General features: G+C 45.5%; 1 protein-coding gene across 1 annotated transcript; it reads right to left on the minus strand.

Moving 5' to 3' along the window:
• Nucleotides 1-4,017: 4,017 nt before the first annotated feature.
• Nucleotides 4,018-4,971, minus strand: LOC118094726 (olfactory receptor 14A16-like). The gene has a single exon (XM_035135335.2). It carries the CDS (start codon nt 4,969-4,971, stop codon nt 4,018-4,020), a length of 954 nt encoding a protein of 317 aa, XP_034991226.2.
• Nucleotides 4,972-17,961: the final 12,990 nt, after the last annotated feature.

The following is a 17,961-nucleotide window of genomic DNA, read 5'->3' on the forward strand; positions in this document are numbered from 1 at the left end:
CAAGCAGCATGCAGACCTAGTGGTGGGACGAAAATATCCTTAAATAAGAGACATGGGGGAATGATCAACGGTCTTCAATGTCTGTATACAGCAAACTAAATATGACATAATAGGCATCACTGAAACCTGGTGGGATGAGTCTCATGACTGGAATGTAGTAATAGAGGGATACAATCTATTTAAGAGAAATAGACCAAACAGGAAAGGAGGAGGAGTAGCTTTATATGTTAGGGATATGTATACCTGTGAAGAGATCCAGGATTTAAAACTTCAAAGCCAAATTGAGAGTATCTGGGTCAAAATTAAGGGAGAGAAAAACAACAGTGATCTCATTGTGGGAGTTTACTATAGATCCCCAAGCCAAACTGAGGACACAGATGATGCCTTCCTGGAACAGATGGCCAAGCATTCCAAAGGAAGTGAGATAGTAGTAATGGGGGATTTCAACTATCCTGATATTTGTTGGATGTCAAACTCAGCCAAGAGCATAAGGTCGAACAGATTCCTCACTGGCCTTGCAGACAACTTCATTGTCCAGAAAGTGGGAGAAGCAACAAGAGGATCAGCCATTTTAGATCTGGTCCTAACCAATAGTGATGACTTGGTTAGTGGGGTAGAAGTGGCAGGATCATTAGGTGGGAGTGACCATGCTCTTCTGGAGTTTATTATCCAGCGGAAAGGAGCAACCAAGCATACTAAGGTCCAAATTCTAGACTTTAAGAAAGCCGACTTCAGAAAACTTAGGGAAACGCTGGGTGAAATCCCATGGACAGTAATACTAAAAGGGAAGGGAGTTCATGATGGTTGGGAGTTTGTTAAAAGGGAGATATTAAAAGCACAACTTCAGGCAATACCAATGAGACGGAAACATGGAAGGTGCCTAAAGAAGCCAGGCTGGCTATCTAAAGAACTTTTGACTGAGTTAAGATTTAAAAGGGATATGTACAAAAAATGGAAAAGGGGGGAAATCTCCAGAGAGGAATTCAAACATATAGCCAGCACGTGTAGAGACAAAGTCAGAAAAGCTAAAGCACAGAATGAACTCAGGCTCGCCAGAGAGGTTAAAAGCAACAAAAAGGGCTTTTATGGGTATGTCCGTAGCAAAAGGAAAAACAAGGAAACAGTGGGGTCACTCAGAGGAGAAGATGGTGAAATGCAAACAGGGGACAGAGAAAGGGCAGAACTCCTCAATGCCTTCTTTGCCTCAGTCTTCTCCAAGAAAGAAAAAAACGCCCGACCTGAAGAATATGGAGCAGATGATTCAGCAGGGGAAACACAGCCCAGAATAAGTAAGGAGGTAGTACAAGAATACTTGGCTAGTTTAGATGTATTCAAGTCTCCAGGGCCAGATGAACTACATCCAAGAGTATTAAAAGAACTGGCAGAGGTGATTTCAGAACCACTGGCAATAATCTTTGAAAATTCCTGGAGAACAGGCGAAGTTCCAGCAGACTGGAGGAGGGCAAATGTTGTCCCTATTTTCAAAAAGGGGAAAAGAGAGGACCCAAACAATTACCGCCCAGTCAGCCTGACATCAATACCAGGAAAGATTCTAGAGCAGATCATTAAGCAAACAGTCTGTGAGCACCTAGAAAGAAACTCTGTGATCACTAAAAGTCAGCATGGGTTCCTGAAAAATAAGTCATGTCAGACTAATCTGATCTCATTTTTTGACAGAATTACAAGCCTGGTAGATGAAGGGAACGCTGTGGATGTAGCCTATCTTGATTTCAGCAAGGCCTTTGACAAGGTGCCCCATGATATTCTTGTAAAGAAGCTGGTAAAATGTGGGCTAGACAATGCTACCATTCAGTGGATTTGTAGCTGGATTACTGACCGAACCCAAAGGGTGCTCATCAATGGCTCCTCCTCATCTTGGAGAGTAGTGACTAGTGGGGTGCCACAGGGTTCTGTCTTGGGCCCAGTCTTGTTCAACATCTTTATCAATGACTTGGATGATGGGCTTGAGGGAATCCTGAGCAAGTTTGCAGATGACACCAAGTTGGGAGGGGTGGCTAACACCCCAGAGGACAGGATCACACTTCAGAATGACCTTAACAGATTAGACAACTGGGCCAAAGCAAACAAGATGAATTTTAACAAGGAGAAATGTAAAGTACTACACTTGGGCAAAAAAAATGAAAGGCACAAATACAGGACGGGAGACACCTGGCTTGAGAGCAGTACATGTGAAAAGGATCTAGGAGTTTTGGTTGACCACAAACTTGACATGAGTCAGCAGTGTGATGCAGCAGCTAAAAAAGCCAATGCAATTCTGGGCTGCATCAATAGGAGTATAGCATCTAGATCAAGGGAAGTAATAGTACCACTGTATTCTGCTCTGGTCAGACCTCACCTGGAGTATTGTGTCCAGTTCTGGGCACCACAGTTCAAGAAGGATACTGATGAGCTGGAACGTGTCCAGAAGAGGGCAACCAAAATGGTCAAAGGCCTGGAAACGATGCCTTATGAGGAACGGCTTAGGGAGCTGGGTATGTTTAGCCTGGAGAAGAGAAGGTTAAGGGGTGATATGATAACCATGTTCAAATATATAAAAGGATGTCATATAAAGGAGGGAGAAAGGTTGTTTTCTGCTGCTCCAGAGAAGCGGACACGGAGCAACGGATTCAAACTACAAGAAAGAAAATTCCACCTAAACATTAGGAAGAACTTCCTGACAGTAAGAGCTGTTCGGCAGTGGAATTTGCTGCCAAGGAGTGTGGTGGAGTCTCCTTCTTTGGAGGTCTTTAAGCAGAGGCTTGACAGCCATCTGTCAGGAATGCTTTGATGGTGTTTCCTGCTTGGCAGGGGGTTGGACTGGATGGCCCTTGTGGTCTCTTCCAACTCTGATTCTATGATTCTATGATTCTATGATTCTATGATCTAATAGTACAACTTTTACAATACATATTGTTGAAATGAGAGTGTGGCAGATTAGCTGTACTGTTCATAACCAAACCTGAATGATTCAGTAAAACAAAATAAATTCAGAACCTCCATGGTGTGTGTATGGGGTGGGGGGTTAATTACAAATCACCAAATATATATGCTTACAAATACATGTGGGATCTTGTACAGATTCAAGATGGTGAAATCTGGTTTACATCTTGTACAGTGAGAGTGCTAAGTGACAGATAAGAGATCTATTGATCCCTGCCTCCAGTTTGTATATGATCACATACATACCTGAGGAATCTTCCACATCTTAAATGTGGAAAATGTGAAATGAAGGTGAATCGGAAACTACAATTAATCCAGAATGTGGCAGCTAGACTGCTGACTGCGAGTGGCTGCCGAGACCACATAACACTGGTCCTGAAACACCTACATTGGCACAGAGTACGTTTTCGAGCACAGTTCAAAGTGTTGGTGTTGACCTTTAAAGCCCTAAATGGCTTCGGTCCTGTATACCTGAAGGAGAGTCTCCACCTCCATTGTTCAGCCTGGACATTGAGGTCCAGTGCCAAGGGCCTTCTGGCAGTTCCCTCACTGCGAGAAGTGAGGTTACAAGAAACCAGACAGAGGGCCTTCTCAGTAGCGGCGCCTGCCCTGTGAAATGCCCTCCCATCAGATGTCAAGGAAACTATCTGACTTTTAGAAGACATCTGAAGGCAGCCCTGTTTAGGGAAGTTTTTAATGTTTAATGCTGTATTGTGTTTTTAATATTCGGTTGGGAGCCGCAAAGAGAGGCTGGGGAAACCCAGCCAGATAGGTGGGTATAAATAATAAGTTGTTGTTGTTGTTGTTGTTGTTAAATACACTTTTTCACAAGTTTGTGAGGGGTTTAGAGGGTATGAAGGTGGTTCTGGTTCTGCTGTCTTAAACAAACAGATTTTCTGCCAAGAATGAGGGAAGCTTCCACGCAGATAAGAATCCTGTCCTGTACCCAGTGTACGGTAGCTGCAAATTTTCTAATTTGTCTATTGCAACTTATATAATCAATATTGGAGTTCCCTGTGATGAGGGATCAATGTTAAACCACTCTGGGAATGGTAGCTCCGGAAAGGGAACCCACACCTACTGAAGAAAATGGAAGATTTCGTTCTTAGAAGATTTGATCGATGCAAATAATTTTGACAGGGCAATTTTCATATCCTTGTTTCGCATGCTGTAGATCACAGGGTTCAGCAGTGGTGGAACCACAGAATATATCACAGCAAAAAACAAATCTTGCTGTGATGTGGTACTATACATAGGACTTAGGTAAGCAAACCACCCAGTTAATAACAACATGGAGATAACAATGAGGTGAGGAAGACAAGTTGAGAAGGCTTTTTGCCTTCCCTGAATAGAAGGCATTTTTAACACAGCACTGAAAATATGGGCATAAGTTACTACAATGAAGAAGAGGCAACCTGATTCAATGAAAATACTCAGCACGATAGCTCCAATTTCTGTTAGGTTCAAACCAGAGCAGGAGAGCTTGAGCAACTGTGGGATTTCACAGAAAAACTGATTGACAACATTGGAGCAGAAGGGGGTTGCAAAGGTGCCTCCAGTGTGTAGCACAGCACAGAGAAGACCAGTGATCCATACACAGGCAATCATGTGGACACAGGCTTGCTTGTTCATCAGCTTCTCATAATGTAATGGGTTGCAAATGGCAACATACCGATCATATGCCCTGACAGTCAGGAGAGAGACATCAGATACTAAAAAGAAGACAAATAAGAGAACTTGAGCAACACACCCAGAGTAGGAAATTTCTCTGGTATTCATGAGGGAATTAGCCATGGAATTGGGAACAATGACTGAAACAGATCCAAGGTCCTGTATGGCCAAGTTCATCAGAAAGAAATACATGGGGGTGTGCAGTCGGTGGTCAAAAGCTACTGCAGAGATGATGAGAAGGTTGGCTGTTACTGTTGCCAAGTACAACACCAGGAATAGAAGGAAGTGAAAAATCTGCATTTCCCGAACCTCTGAAAACTCTTTGAGCAGGAACTCTGATACAAAGGATTGGTTCGCCATGGTTTTCGCCTTATGAAAGTGTGGGCTGCCTGTCGAAGAAAGCAGTCAACTGTTAAAATAATAGCACAGTGCTGTAAGAAGACAGGCTTCAATTGGGAAATTTCAATTTGTTCTTACTGTGATTGTTTTTATGTCTGCAGAATTCATTCTAGTTTATGGCTGTTATTTTGAGACATTTCTCATGCTCTGAATCTGACAGCCAGGCATTGGCAAGGAGAAGAAAACAGGGAGAAAGGAGGGAAAGAAAGAAAGAAAGAAAGAAAGAAAGAAAGAAAGAAAGAAAGAAAGAAGGAAGGAAGGAAGGAAGGAAGGAAGGAAGGAAGGAAGGAGGTGTGACAGAAGATGATAGAATAGGAGATAGCAGGGTTTACTCTGGGTTTGCTCTGAATAGGGATACCCATTAGTTCAACTACTACCTTATACAAAATTGCTTACATCTTTAGCAGGAGTATATTTTTTGCATGAAACAAGGAGGCTGTAATAGCAATAGGTGTGTGGACCATGCCAAGAAATTGAGACCCTGACAGGGAAGCAGCTCTTCCTATCCTTATCAGAGTGGTGACACAGTAACACCATATTCCAGGTGTTAAGGGTTTTATCAGGTCTGTTTTTCCATGGCTTTTTTATTCCCGCAAATACCATGATGGGGGAGGCATAAGTCCAGGTGTAGATCTACTATGAAACTCATGGATCGTCGAGAACAGGAGCCGGGTGTCCGACCATTGACACCCGGCGGGAACTGCTGCCACCCGCGCACGGGTGCCGGGGGAGCCCGGCGGATTGATCGGGGAGCCGTCAGGGCTCCCTGTCCCTGCTCCCCCACCCGCAGATCGTGGCGAACCATGGCCGGGAGCGCCTGGCCTCCGGGACTTGTGGTCCTGGGGAGGTGAGCCCAGACCTCGTGGCCGCCGCCGCCATTGCCACCGCTGACGGCAAAGAAGTGTGGAGAAGGGGCCTGATCCGAGCCCTTGCCACCTCTGCCGCTGCAACGTTGCGCCGGGATTGTACGGCCGTCCAGGGCACCAGGGCCAGTAGAGCCCACGAACCTGCCCCCTCCATCCGTTGGTGAGACGGAGGCAGATCAACATCTAGAGGAGGGCCTTGATTGCAGAAAAGGCCTTGATTGCAGACTGAGGCCGTGAGGAAACACACACACGGCCAAGCCTAGGCCCGGCCTGAACCTACTTCACCGTTGACAGGTGAGCCGAAGGTAGCCCAGAGGGAGGCCTATTGAGGAGGATCTCAAAAAAATTATTTTTTCTATTTTTTGAATATTTTCAGCGGATTTTTTTTAACAAAAATATTTTTCTTTTCTTTCTCTTTTTCCCCTCTCCCCCCCATTTTTTTTTTAGTGGAAACTAGGATAAATAGAAATCCCCCTTTTTATTTATTTAACAAAGAAAAAAAAGCCAAAAGACTTTACCCAATATTTTTTAGTGTTCTTGCCATTTATCACCTCCATCTCCCATCTTTTGACATACGACCCCCCTTTCTTTTTGTACATTTTGGACTTTTGAGGGGACGCAGCATAAAGCAAAGATGGGGGGGGCAAGCTCCCGGCCCTTTTGCTTAATTTCTTTCATTTTCAAGCTATTGTCCTCTTCCTCCAACCTCTTATGCCTTGGTTTGGCTCTGTTTTTTTCCCCTCCTTGATGCATAGAGGTGCCCTTTGGAACCCCTCATAGACTTTTGCAGCCCCCCATATCCTCTCATTATTTTTGATCTCCATCTCACTGGTTGCTTCCCACCCTCACCTTTGTCTTCTATCCCCTTTCTCTTTTTCTCTCTTTCCTTTTCAGTTACTTCTTTCCCCCTTCTGGATCAAACCTCCTCCTAACCTAATCTGTCTATTGACCTCTCTCCAAGGAGGAAGCCTTTCCTCCCACCTGTCACCCCCCCCCCCCTTGAAGACAGTTGTCTTTGTCTTGCCTTTGTCTTGCATCCTTCATTCCAATACATAATCCTTCTCTTTAAACCCCTTCCAAAGTACTCAATTCCCCTTTATTCATTTTTCCTTATCTTCCCCTCCTACCCCACTTCTCATTCCCCCATCTCTTCTTTTGTTTTACACCCTCTTTGTTCGCTGGAGTGCTTGTTTGTCTGTCTCTAAATCGAACCTCCCCTCTTTCGCTTGTTTGTTTGTCTACTTTCGCCTGTTTGGCTGTCTGTCCATTGGTTTATCCGCCTCTCTGAGTACCTGACCACCAGAGAAGTTCTTACAACATTACCAAGGGATGACACAAATGATTGCCTAAACCGAACGCTCTGCAGAAGCCACCAGTCAACAACGCCTGACTAGTCCAATAACCCAACACCCAGAAATCATCACCGCCATAACCCCTAACCGCAACACGTCCCACTCCAAGAGAATGCCAAACAAACCCCAAACCAAAAACGCCAAGGAGATGAAGGTGTCACCAACTAAAAAGATGGTAAATAACATTGAGACTGCAACACCTCCTCAAAATGATGAAATATTACAACACCTACCGGTAAGAGTAATGGAAGAGAGGATGACAAGTAAACTGGAAGCTTCAGTGGAAAACGCAACGACCCCCATACAGCTACTAATCAGCAATCTTACCTCCAGAGTGGAAGCTCTAGAAAAGAAGAATCAACTGCAAGAAAGAACAATAGAGCAATACCGGGATGAAACCACACGTATGAATAAGAAATTGTATGAACTGGAAAGAGAAAATGAAGAACTGAGAATTAAACAAGCAGACATCGAAGACCAAAACAGACGCTGCAACATCTGCTTCCGCAACTTTCCAGAAAAAGCAGAGGAGAAAAGCCTAGCAGACCTAATAGTAAGCTGGTTGAAATATACAATCCCAAATCTGACACTCGAGGTATCCAATCTGGAGAGGGCACACAGAGCTCTAAAAGTTATGCCAAAACCTGATGCCCACCCAAGAGACATCATAGTGTGCTTTTCATGCTACAGAAAAAAGGAGGAGATATGGAACAGCCTCAGAAACTCAACCAACCTCCAATACAAAGACAATTCCATATTGGTCCTACAAGATTTATCCAGGGAGGCCTGGAACATTGCTGCTGCTACTGCTCTGCCAGGGAGTGTTTGGGAGGACTGCTCCCCCTGAAGCCCACTTCCACCTGGGGCTTGGGGCGGGTCCCCCACTCCACCACAGCTTTTGAGGCTCCTGGGAGGCCTGGAACATCACTGCTGCTGTGAGTACTGAAAGGACTGCTCCCCCTGAAGCCCACTTCCACCTTGGGCTTGGGGCGGGTCCCCCACTCCACCACAGCTTTTAAGGCTCCTGGGAGGCCTGGAACACTGCTGCTGCTGCTGCTCTGCCAGGGAGTGTTTGGGAGGACTGCTCCCCCTGAAGCCCACTTCCACCTTGGGCTCGGGGGCGGGACCCATACTCTACCACAGCTTTAAGGCTCCTAGGAGGCCTGAAACTGCTGCTGCTGCTGCTGCTCTTCTTGTAATTCTGATGTGTTTGTAACTTTTATTGTTTTTGGTTTTTGTTGTTTATCGTTTAGTTTGTTAGTTTGTTTTCTGTATTGGTTTTAAATTCGATTTTAAGGGGAGGGGTTAATCTTAGTTTGTAATTTTCTGTCTTTGTTTGTATTGTTTTATTGTATTAGTTTGTTTTCTGTATTGGTTTTAAATTTGATTTTAAGGGGAGGGGTCAATTTTAGTTTGTAATTTTCTGTCTTTGTATTGTTTTATTGTATTTTTTTATTTACATAGGTTTTAGGGGGGATTTTTAGTTGGGTGTGGGAATCTGTTAAATTTTAGTGTATTTGTAATTTTTATTGTTTTTGGTTGTATTGCGTTATTGTGTTTTTTGTGTTTTTCTTTTGTTCTGTTCTTTGCTGTTTTTTACAGAGGTTTTATTTTGTTTTTAAGGGGAGGGGTCAGGGCTGCCCGGGAGGGGGTCCCAGCAAGCAAAATGGCTGGGGCAGATTCCACAGGGGGGGATGCACTGGAACAACCGATCTCAGTGGTCACGGGTAGGAGGAGGAGTTACGCTAAGACCAGACCATGTCATTACCGAGGAGGCAGACTTAGTCGTTGTCTGAAGACTATCCCTGCCTCTGGGTCTGGTCCTGACCGGACGGATATTGGAATCAGCAAGGGATACCCACATGACCTGAAGGTGCTGCTGTGCAATGCCAGGTCGATGATGAATAAGACCACTGCCATTCACGGCCTGATTGTGGATGGAGGATTTGACCTGGCATGTGTGACAGAGACCTGGTTAGATGAAGCCGATGGGCCCGTTCTTGGCGCTGCTTGCCCACCAGGCTTCTCTTATGCACAGCAACCCAGGCCATCTGGGCGGGGAGGGGGGGTTGCAGTGATTTTTAGGAAGTCATTAGTTTGCACCAGGCGCCCTATTGGTAAGACTGAGTTTTCTGAGTGCATGTTCTGGAAGTTGGGCAATAGGGGCAGTACAGGATTCCTTTTGGTGTACCGACCTCCCCTCTGCACCAAGGATTCCCTGCCCGAGCTGCTTCAGGTCGTGTTGGATGTGCTCCTGGAGACACCTAGCTTGGTTGTCTTAGGGGATTTTAACATCCATGCCGACACGACCTTACAAGGAGCCGCTCGGGACTTCGTGGAAAGCATGGCCACCATGGGGCTGTCCCTGAATAAGTCTGGCCCAACTCATAGCCGCGGACATGCCTTGGACTTGGTGTTTACCTCTATGGATGTTGGTGATCTGACATTAAGTAAAAGTGAAACAAAAGAAGTGCCATGGTCAGATCACTTTCTGGTGCAACTGGACTTCTCCGCAACCCTTCCCCTCTGCAGGGAGGTGGGACTGATTCGGATGGTCCGCCCCCGCTACTTAATGGATCCAATTGGCTTCCAGAGAGTGGTAGGGGATGTTTTATCCCATGTCGATGGCCTTTCAGCTGATTCCCTGGTGGCCCGCTGGAATGCGGAGTTAACCAGCGCTATTGACTGTCTGGCTCCGAAGCGCCCTCTCAGATTGCATGGAGCCCGGACAGCCCCGTGGTTTTCCCCGGCGCTGAGGGCGATGAAACAGTCGTTGAGACGGCTAGAGCGCCGGTGGCGGAAAACTCATTTTGAATCAGACCGGACACGGGCTAGAGCTCAACTTCGAGCCTACCAAGTGGCAATGGCGACGGCGAAGAGGACCTTCTTCACCTTCTCCATCGCATCTGCAGAAAACAGCAGCAGGAGACTCTTCCAGGTGGTTCGCAATTTAGCGGAACCACCTGCTCCATCGGGGCCCAGTACGGGCCACATGATCTCCTGCAATGATTTTGCAAAGTTTTTTGCAGATAAAGTCGCTCAGATTCGGGAAGAGGTAGACTCCACCGTGGGAGCAGGGCCGGGGCGGGGGAGTGCTAGAGTCCTGTCTAGTCAAGTTTTGTGGGATCAATTTCAATCTGTTACCTCCGAGGATGTGGACAGGCTGCTTGGACGAGTGAAACCAACCACCTGTCTCCTTGATCCTTGCCCATCCTGGCTTATAAAAGCTAGCCGGGAAGGGCTGGGCGATGGGCTTCGCGGGTTGGTAAATGCTTCTCTCCATGAGGGAGCCTTCCCAGACCCGCTGAAAGAGGCGGTTATTAAACCGCTTCTTAAAAAACCATCTTTAGATCCGGCCAATATGGCCAACTATCGCCCAGTCTCAAATCTTCCATTCTTGGGCAAGGTGATTGAGCGAGTGGTTGCTGAACAACTTCAGGCATGCCTGGAAGAAGCGGACCATTTGGATCCCTTCCAGTCAGGATTCAGGCCTCATCATGGGACTGAAACTGCCTTGGTCGCACTGGTCGATGATCTCCGGCGGGCTAGGGACAAAGGTAAGAGCTGTTTCCTTGTTCTGCTGGATCTCTCAGCGGCTTTTGACACCATCAACCATAACATCCTTCTGGACCGTCTAGAGGGCTTGGGAGCTGGGGGCACTGTCATGCAGTGGTTCCGCTCCTTCCTCCTGGGCCGTGTTCAGAAAGTGGTGGTGGGGGATGAGTGTTCAGACCCCTGGGCTCTCACTTGTGGGGTGCCTCAGGGTTCTGTCCTCTCCCCCATGCTTTTTAACATCTATATGCAGCCGCTGGGAGAGATCATCAGGGGGTTTGGGCTAGGTGTCCATCAGTATGCTGATGATACCCAGCTCTACCTCTCTTTTAAATCAGAGCCAGTGAAGGCGGTGAAGGTCTTGTGTGAGTGCCTGGAGGCGGTTGGAGGATGGATGGCGGCTAACAGATTGAGATTGAATCCTGACAAGACAGAAGTACTGTTTGTGGGGGACAGGAGGCGGGCGGGTGTGGAGGACTCGCTCGTCCTGAATGGGGTAACTGTGCCCCTGAAAGACCAGGTGCGCAGCCTGGGAGTCATTTTAGACTCACAGCTGTCCATGGAGGCACAGGTCAACTCTGTGTCCAAGGCAGCTGTTTATCAGCTCCATCTGGTACGCAGGCTGAGTCCCTACCTGCCCACTGACTGTCTCTCCAGAGTGGTGCATGCTCTAGTTATCTCCCGCTTGGACTACTGCAATGCGCTCTACGTGGGGCTACCTTTGAAGGGGACCCGGAAGCTACAACTAATCCAGAATGCGGCAGCTAGACTGGTGACGGGGAGCGGCTGCCGAGACCACATAACACCGGTCCTGAAAGACCTACATTGGCTCCCAGTACGTTTCCGAGCACAATTCAAAGTGTTGGTGTTGACCTTTAAAGCCCTAAATGGCCTCGGTCCGGTATACCTGAAGGAGCGTCTCCACCCCCATCGTTCTGCCCGGACACTGAGGTCCAGCGCCGAGGGCCTTCTGGCGGTTCCCTCACTACGAGAAGCCAAGTTACAGGGAACCAGGCAGAGGGCCTTCTCGTTAGTGGCACCCACCCTGTGGAATGCCCTTCCACTAGAGGTCAAAGAGAACAACAACTACCAGACCTTTAGAAGGCATCTCAAGGCAGCCCTGTTTAGGGAAGCTTTTAATGTTTGATGGATTTCTGTATTTTAATGTTTGATGGATTTCTGTATTTTAGAATTTCTGTTTTGTTGAAAGCCGCCCAGAGTGGCTGGGGGAACCCGGCCAGATGGGCGGGGTATAAATAATAAATTATTATTATTATTATTATTATTATTATTATTATTATTATTATCCCAGGACACCCTAAATCGGAGAAAAAACCTACGCCCATACACTCAGCTTCTTCAGCAAAAAGGGATTCGGTACTGCTGGGGCTTTCCCTTCCGTCTCATTGTGGCAACCGATACAACACAGTACATGGCTACCAACGAAACGGAAGCCCAACAACTATTGAGGATCCTTGGGTTGGATCGGCAACAGAAAGACCTACCAAGTGACAGCTGAGATCAAGAAAATGGAATAACAGTAAATGAATGGATGGAAGTAAAGAGGGGAAAGAGACAACAGAAACAACACATCAAGACTCGCCGGTACAACCATCTACCATCGCGCACAAAGTCATTCTACCGAACATTCTCCACAGGATGTCAGACCATGATCAACCGAACCAAAACATCACTGAGGAACAGCCCAACAACAACAACAACAATCACAGCTGAATGAAGCAACCGGAAAACATCTTGAACAGCAGGACTGGTGATTCCCCTCCCCTCCCTCCCCCCTCCCCATAGGCCTTAAACATAGCTAACATCATCAATATTTCCCCCCCCAACACCATACCTCCATAGAACCTACCCCCATCCCAACCCCACCCCGACACCAGTCCAGACAACCTCAATCATATTCCCCATCAACCACAACCCATATCTCCAGTATCCCTTCCATACCAAACAAGAGAAAAACAACTCCCCCAACATCCATAGCACAACTCACTATCAGGCTAAAACATGATACCTATTCAACAACATGGTGACACCAGAGCGCGCCAACACATACACACACTCTAACACATCAGTGATGTTGCTATTAACATTGGCAACATTGCTCACAAACCTTATACCTGACACTAACATTACAAAACTACTCTACACCGTCTCACTGATCACCCCCTGTTGCAAACGACGAAGGGGAAGGCCTGTCCCTGAGTACAGCCCTTCACATCAGCCGAGACCCAGGACCAACTGGCTAATCGCCAAAAGGTCCAAAATACCCCAAACGAACACCTATATAACTATATATAGGAAACCCTCTATAACTTACCCCCTTCTCTTTAACCCGATTCTAATTTTAATCCCATTGGACCCCCACCCACCACACAATAAGTCAGCGCAACCCCAATGGTTCAGTACACAACATGAAGTGAGGGACATAGGACAACCCAGACGGGTTGGCAAGGAACCTTCCTACAGAATAAATAAACAAGATGGCTAGCTTAAAAGCAATCACATTACATGTGAGGGGACTGGGAAACCCCATCAAGAAAAAATGTATCACCTCATACATAAATACCATGAAACCACACATCACCTTCCTACAAGAAATACACAACCCACCCAAAGGGAACAAACTCCTGAATGACCCTCACTTTAGTCAACAATGGGTGGCACAAGGCTCAGGAAAGGCCCGCGGAGTAGCTGTAATACTTAGTAGGGACCTAAATTTCAATGCCACAACAATCCTAAAGGACAAAAAAGGCAGATTCATTTTCATTAAAGGAATACTAGATGGCAAAATTAAACTGACAATTGGCTCACTATATGGCCCTAACTCGAGACAACTCGAATTCTTTCAAAAGACACTAAACAAGTTCCTTTCTTTCTCTGAGGGGGAAGCAATCCTGGGTGGTGACCTTAACTTAAATATGAAAGGCGTAACTCTAAAAAAACACCCATCCTACAAAACCACAGGCAACCCTCCTCAAAAAATACACCCCCCAACAAATAGGGGCTCTTACAAGTTGCTAAAATTGTTGAAAAACAGGGGTCTTTACGACATTTGGGGCAAACACAACCCGGGAGACACCACCCACACATTCCAGTCCAGACACCATGGTACAACGTCCAGACTGGACAGCATCCTGCTCAGGCAGGGTCTGATCCCTTTAGTAGAATCAACAAACAAAGGTAGTATCAAAATCACAGATCACGCCCCAGTAGAAGTCACTGTTAAAATAAGAGAGGGAACACAAACTACCCCATCATGGTCTTTCAGTCCCATCCTAACCACAAACAACCAAATTAAAGCAAATCTCATAAAAACTCTCCTTAAAACTATTTTAAGGAGAACGATAGAGACAATATAAATACCCCCCTCTTATGGGACGCAATGAAAGCGGTGACCAGAGGAGCTTGCATAAAAGAGAAAGCACTTCTTAAAAAACAAACCTCTTCAATAATTAACAAGATAGAACAAGACATCATTGCCCTCTCATCACGTTACAAACAAACAGGATCCAAAAAATCTACTTAAACTTCCAGAACAAAAGAGAAGAGAATTAGACTCCTTAGAAATCAATAAAACAATGATCAATATTTTATATTCTAAACAGCGCTTCTATGAGTACGGAGGGAAAAGCTCCAGACTGTTAGCAAATAGATGCAGGAAAAAAACACTTAAGACAAGAATACACTGCATCACCAAAAAAGACGGCAACATAACATTTTCCCCGAAAGAAATGACCTCTGAATTTGCAGAATTCTACTCCAATCTGTACACCTCCCACAACCCAACTGAGGAGGGAATTAGAAAATTCCTAACAGGACTGACCATGCCCACCTTAACCGATGAGGAACAAGAATTCATGGACAGCCCTATCACCCCTGAGGAAATAGATACAGTCCTTAAAAACTTGAAACCACACAAAGCCCCGGGCCCAGACGGCTTCACAGCAGAATTCTATAAAAAATTCAAAGAACCCCTGATGCCCTACATGATACGCCTATTTAATGATATCATGCAAGGGGGGCTCATTCCCAAAACATGGAATCACTCCAAAATAGTCTCCATCCCAAAACCATTGAAGGACAACCTCAAAGCAGAATCTTACCACCCAATCTCATTAATAAATCAGGATTACAAGATATTCACATCAATCTTGGCCAATCACTTAAAAATCTTCCTAGGCAATTTAATAGTCCCAGACCAGACCGGCTTCGTCCCTGGTTGCAATATTACAGACCCCATCAGAAAACTACTAAACTTAATCGAACACAGCAAGACAATTAAACTTCCACTGACAATTATGTCCCTATGTATCCTCAAAGCTTTTGATTGCTTAGAGTGGAAATACTTATTAGCAGTACTAACTAACATGAAATTTGGCCCCAACTTCCTACAAATCCTCAAACAAATATATTCTCAAGCCTCAGCAAACTGCAGAATTAATAATATGGACTCAAACACCATAGTAATCCAAAGAGGCACAAAACAAGGATGTCCGCTGTCTCCATTCTTATTTATCCTGGCTTTGGATCCCCTAGCAATCCGAATCCGAGCAGCCACAGACATCAAGGGAGTGGAAATAAAAGGCAGAAATTATAAATTAGGGCTCTTTGTAGATAACCTAATGGTCACAACATCAGACCCCTTACATACAGCAACCTCCCTAATCAGAGAACTCAACACATTTGCAATGGTGTTGGGCCTACAAGTAAACTTTGGAAAATCAGAAGCCATGTGCTTCAATACCCCTCCCCATATCCAAAAAGAACTTACTAATATCACCAAAATAAAACTTTGTCACACCAAATTCAGATACCTAGGGGTACAAATAACAAAGAACCTCAATAAATTATACCTCCATAATTACAAGCCCCTGTGGCGGCAAATAAACAAAAACCTAAAGAGATGGGACAGTATGAGTTTCACTCTTTCAGACAAGATAGCCATGGTCAAAATGGTCACCCTCCCAAAACTAACCTACCTATTCCAAACCCTCCCAATCTGGATCCCCCCAACCCAACTTCGCAAATGGCAGGGAAAATTACTCTCTTTTATTTTCTCACATAAAAAACCAAGGATTAGCACCAAATACCTTTACCTCCCCACTTCAGCAGGAGGATGGGGAATCCCCAACATAGAAACATACTACAACGCCAACCAAATACGCCATATAATCCCATATATACTAGAATACAAGACAAAACAATGGATACACCTGGAGAGGGACTCAATTTAAAATATCTGCACCACAGCATACCCGTTCCTCCCAAACAAACTAAGGAAGATTCCCACAACGCTCAACAGATACACACAAGCCATGTTAAAAGCATGGAAAGCAGAAACTAGTAAACTATCTCCAACCCCATCCCCATTTATTCCCCTAGTTTACCATCCATTGTTCCATCATGCAGTACAAAACCTCCAGATGAATACCTGGCAAACCAAAGGTTTACATCGCTTAATAGACTTCTATAAAGACAACAAACCTTTGTCAACACAAGAAATACAGAACAAACTAGAAGACATCCCAATGCCCTGGTTAGCACAACATCAATTACATGCCTTTCTAAATAACCCAACTGTAAAATCAGCAGCAACTAGACCCCTGACAACTTTCAAAAACCTCCTCCAAATGTCAAAAGGGCACGGAAAAGGGATGGTATCTGCAATATACAAAATACTACTTCAAAATCCCACAGATCCCCTGGACAAGACAAAACGACAATGGGGGGATGACATAGGATATGAAATCGACTTCCGGTTTCCCGCGGATCAGCTTCGGACGCGCCGGCGGGTCGCTCTTCGCTAGCGCACTCGAAAAGGGCGGATAGGGGGGGCATTGGGCTTCAAAGCCCCCCTCCAAAAAGGTCGTGGAGGGTTTCCAGACCTAACTGATCGGCAGCAGCGTCGGGGAAGCTCCGGCACCAAGCGGACAAGCGCGGTGGAGAGGAACCTCCCCGGGACGCCTACCTTAAGATCCCGCCCCAGCCGAGAAAGCCAGAAAAACCCGAAGCAAGCAAGCGGTGAAACCTCCAAGGGAATTACCCGACCTAAGGTAATACGCAGCTCTCCCAAGCCCGGAGGTCTTTTGAAAGACCGAGGGAAGCGGTGAATTATAGGGAGAAAGAGAAGGTCGGCAAGCTAATTTAATGGCGGTGCAGGAAATCACCTCTGCAGCGTTCCGCTTTGCTTAAAAACCAACTCAACAACATCAAAGATTGCAAGAAAATAGTTACTCTTTTCGCTCTTTGGGCTGCCTGAAGAACGGTAGACACATTTGTAGCAGTAATCCCTGAGAATTTGTAGCAGTCAACGGAGGGTAAGGACAAAGCGGGATAACAACATTGTAGCAGTAATTCCTGAGAAAGGTATTATCTTTCTTTTCTTTTCACTGGAGTTCTGTCGGATGGGATGGACTTAAAATGACTGAACTGTAAAAGATACTACTCCCCTCCAAAGCTTACCATGATTGAAACATATGAGATTGAATCGTATCGGAAATAACTTTGGGGAGGAATTTCTGGCACTTAAGAAGGAATTTGGAGGAACAGTTATGAGAAGAGCTTAAAAGATTTTTGAACCTTTTCCTTTTCTTGAATCCTTCCTTGTTATTGGCTAAATAGGATATCATATTGGCAAGTGACTTTATCTGAACTGCTGAGTCACAGCGGGAACAAGAAAAAAATCTTTGCTCAGGACAACGCTATTTAGAAAGAGCGCCACCTCTAGGAAGATGGTAATAAGGCATCCAATAACCTAAAATTTATATAACTCACAGCCATAGCCTCCACCCAGAGAATAAACAAAAACTTTTTTTGGAGCAGCTTGCTGGGTGAGCAAGAGGACAAGAGGAGCAGCCAACAGTCAAGGAAGTTAAAGACTTCTGTTAACAGCAGATATATTGTGACTAATTATTTTTTGGTTAGCTCTTTGTTTTAGCATTGCCAAACCAAAAAGACTGCATTGTGAACACCCCACCCCCCCTGATTTTGACTTCACATTCCTCTTTCTTCTCTTTTTTTTTTTGTTGTTGTTGCCGGTTTATATATATATACACAAGGAGTGTTGGGGAGATATGGGATCCCAAAGAGAGGGGGTCAACAAAAAATTGGCAACTTCTGCATTAACAGGGAACGTTGGCAACCAAGCTAGAAGAGGGTCAGGA

The sequence above is a fragment of the Zootoca vivipara genome, chromosome 13 (assembly GCF_963506605.1).
Source record: "Zootoca vivipara chromosome 13, rZooViv1.1, whole genome shotgun sequence".
In the NCBI taxonomy this organism is placed as follows: Eukaryota; Metazoa; Chordata; class Lepidosauria; order Squamata; family Lacertidae; genus Zootoca; species Zootoca vivipara.

What these genes read in the sequence shown, in the direction of transcription:
- LOC118094726 (XM_035135335.2), bottom strand. Translation starts at nt 4,971, where the DNA reads ATGGCGAACCAATCCTTTGTATCAGAGTTCCTGCTCAAAGAGTTTTCA.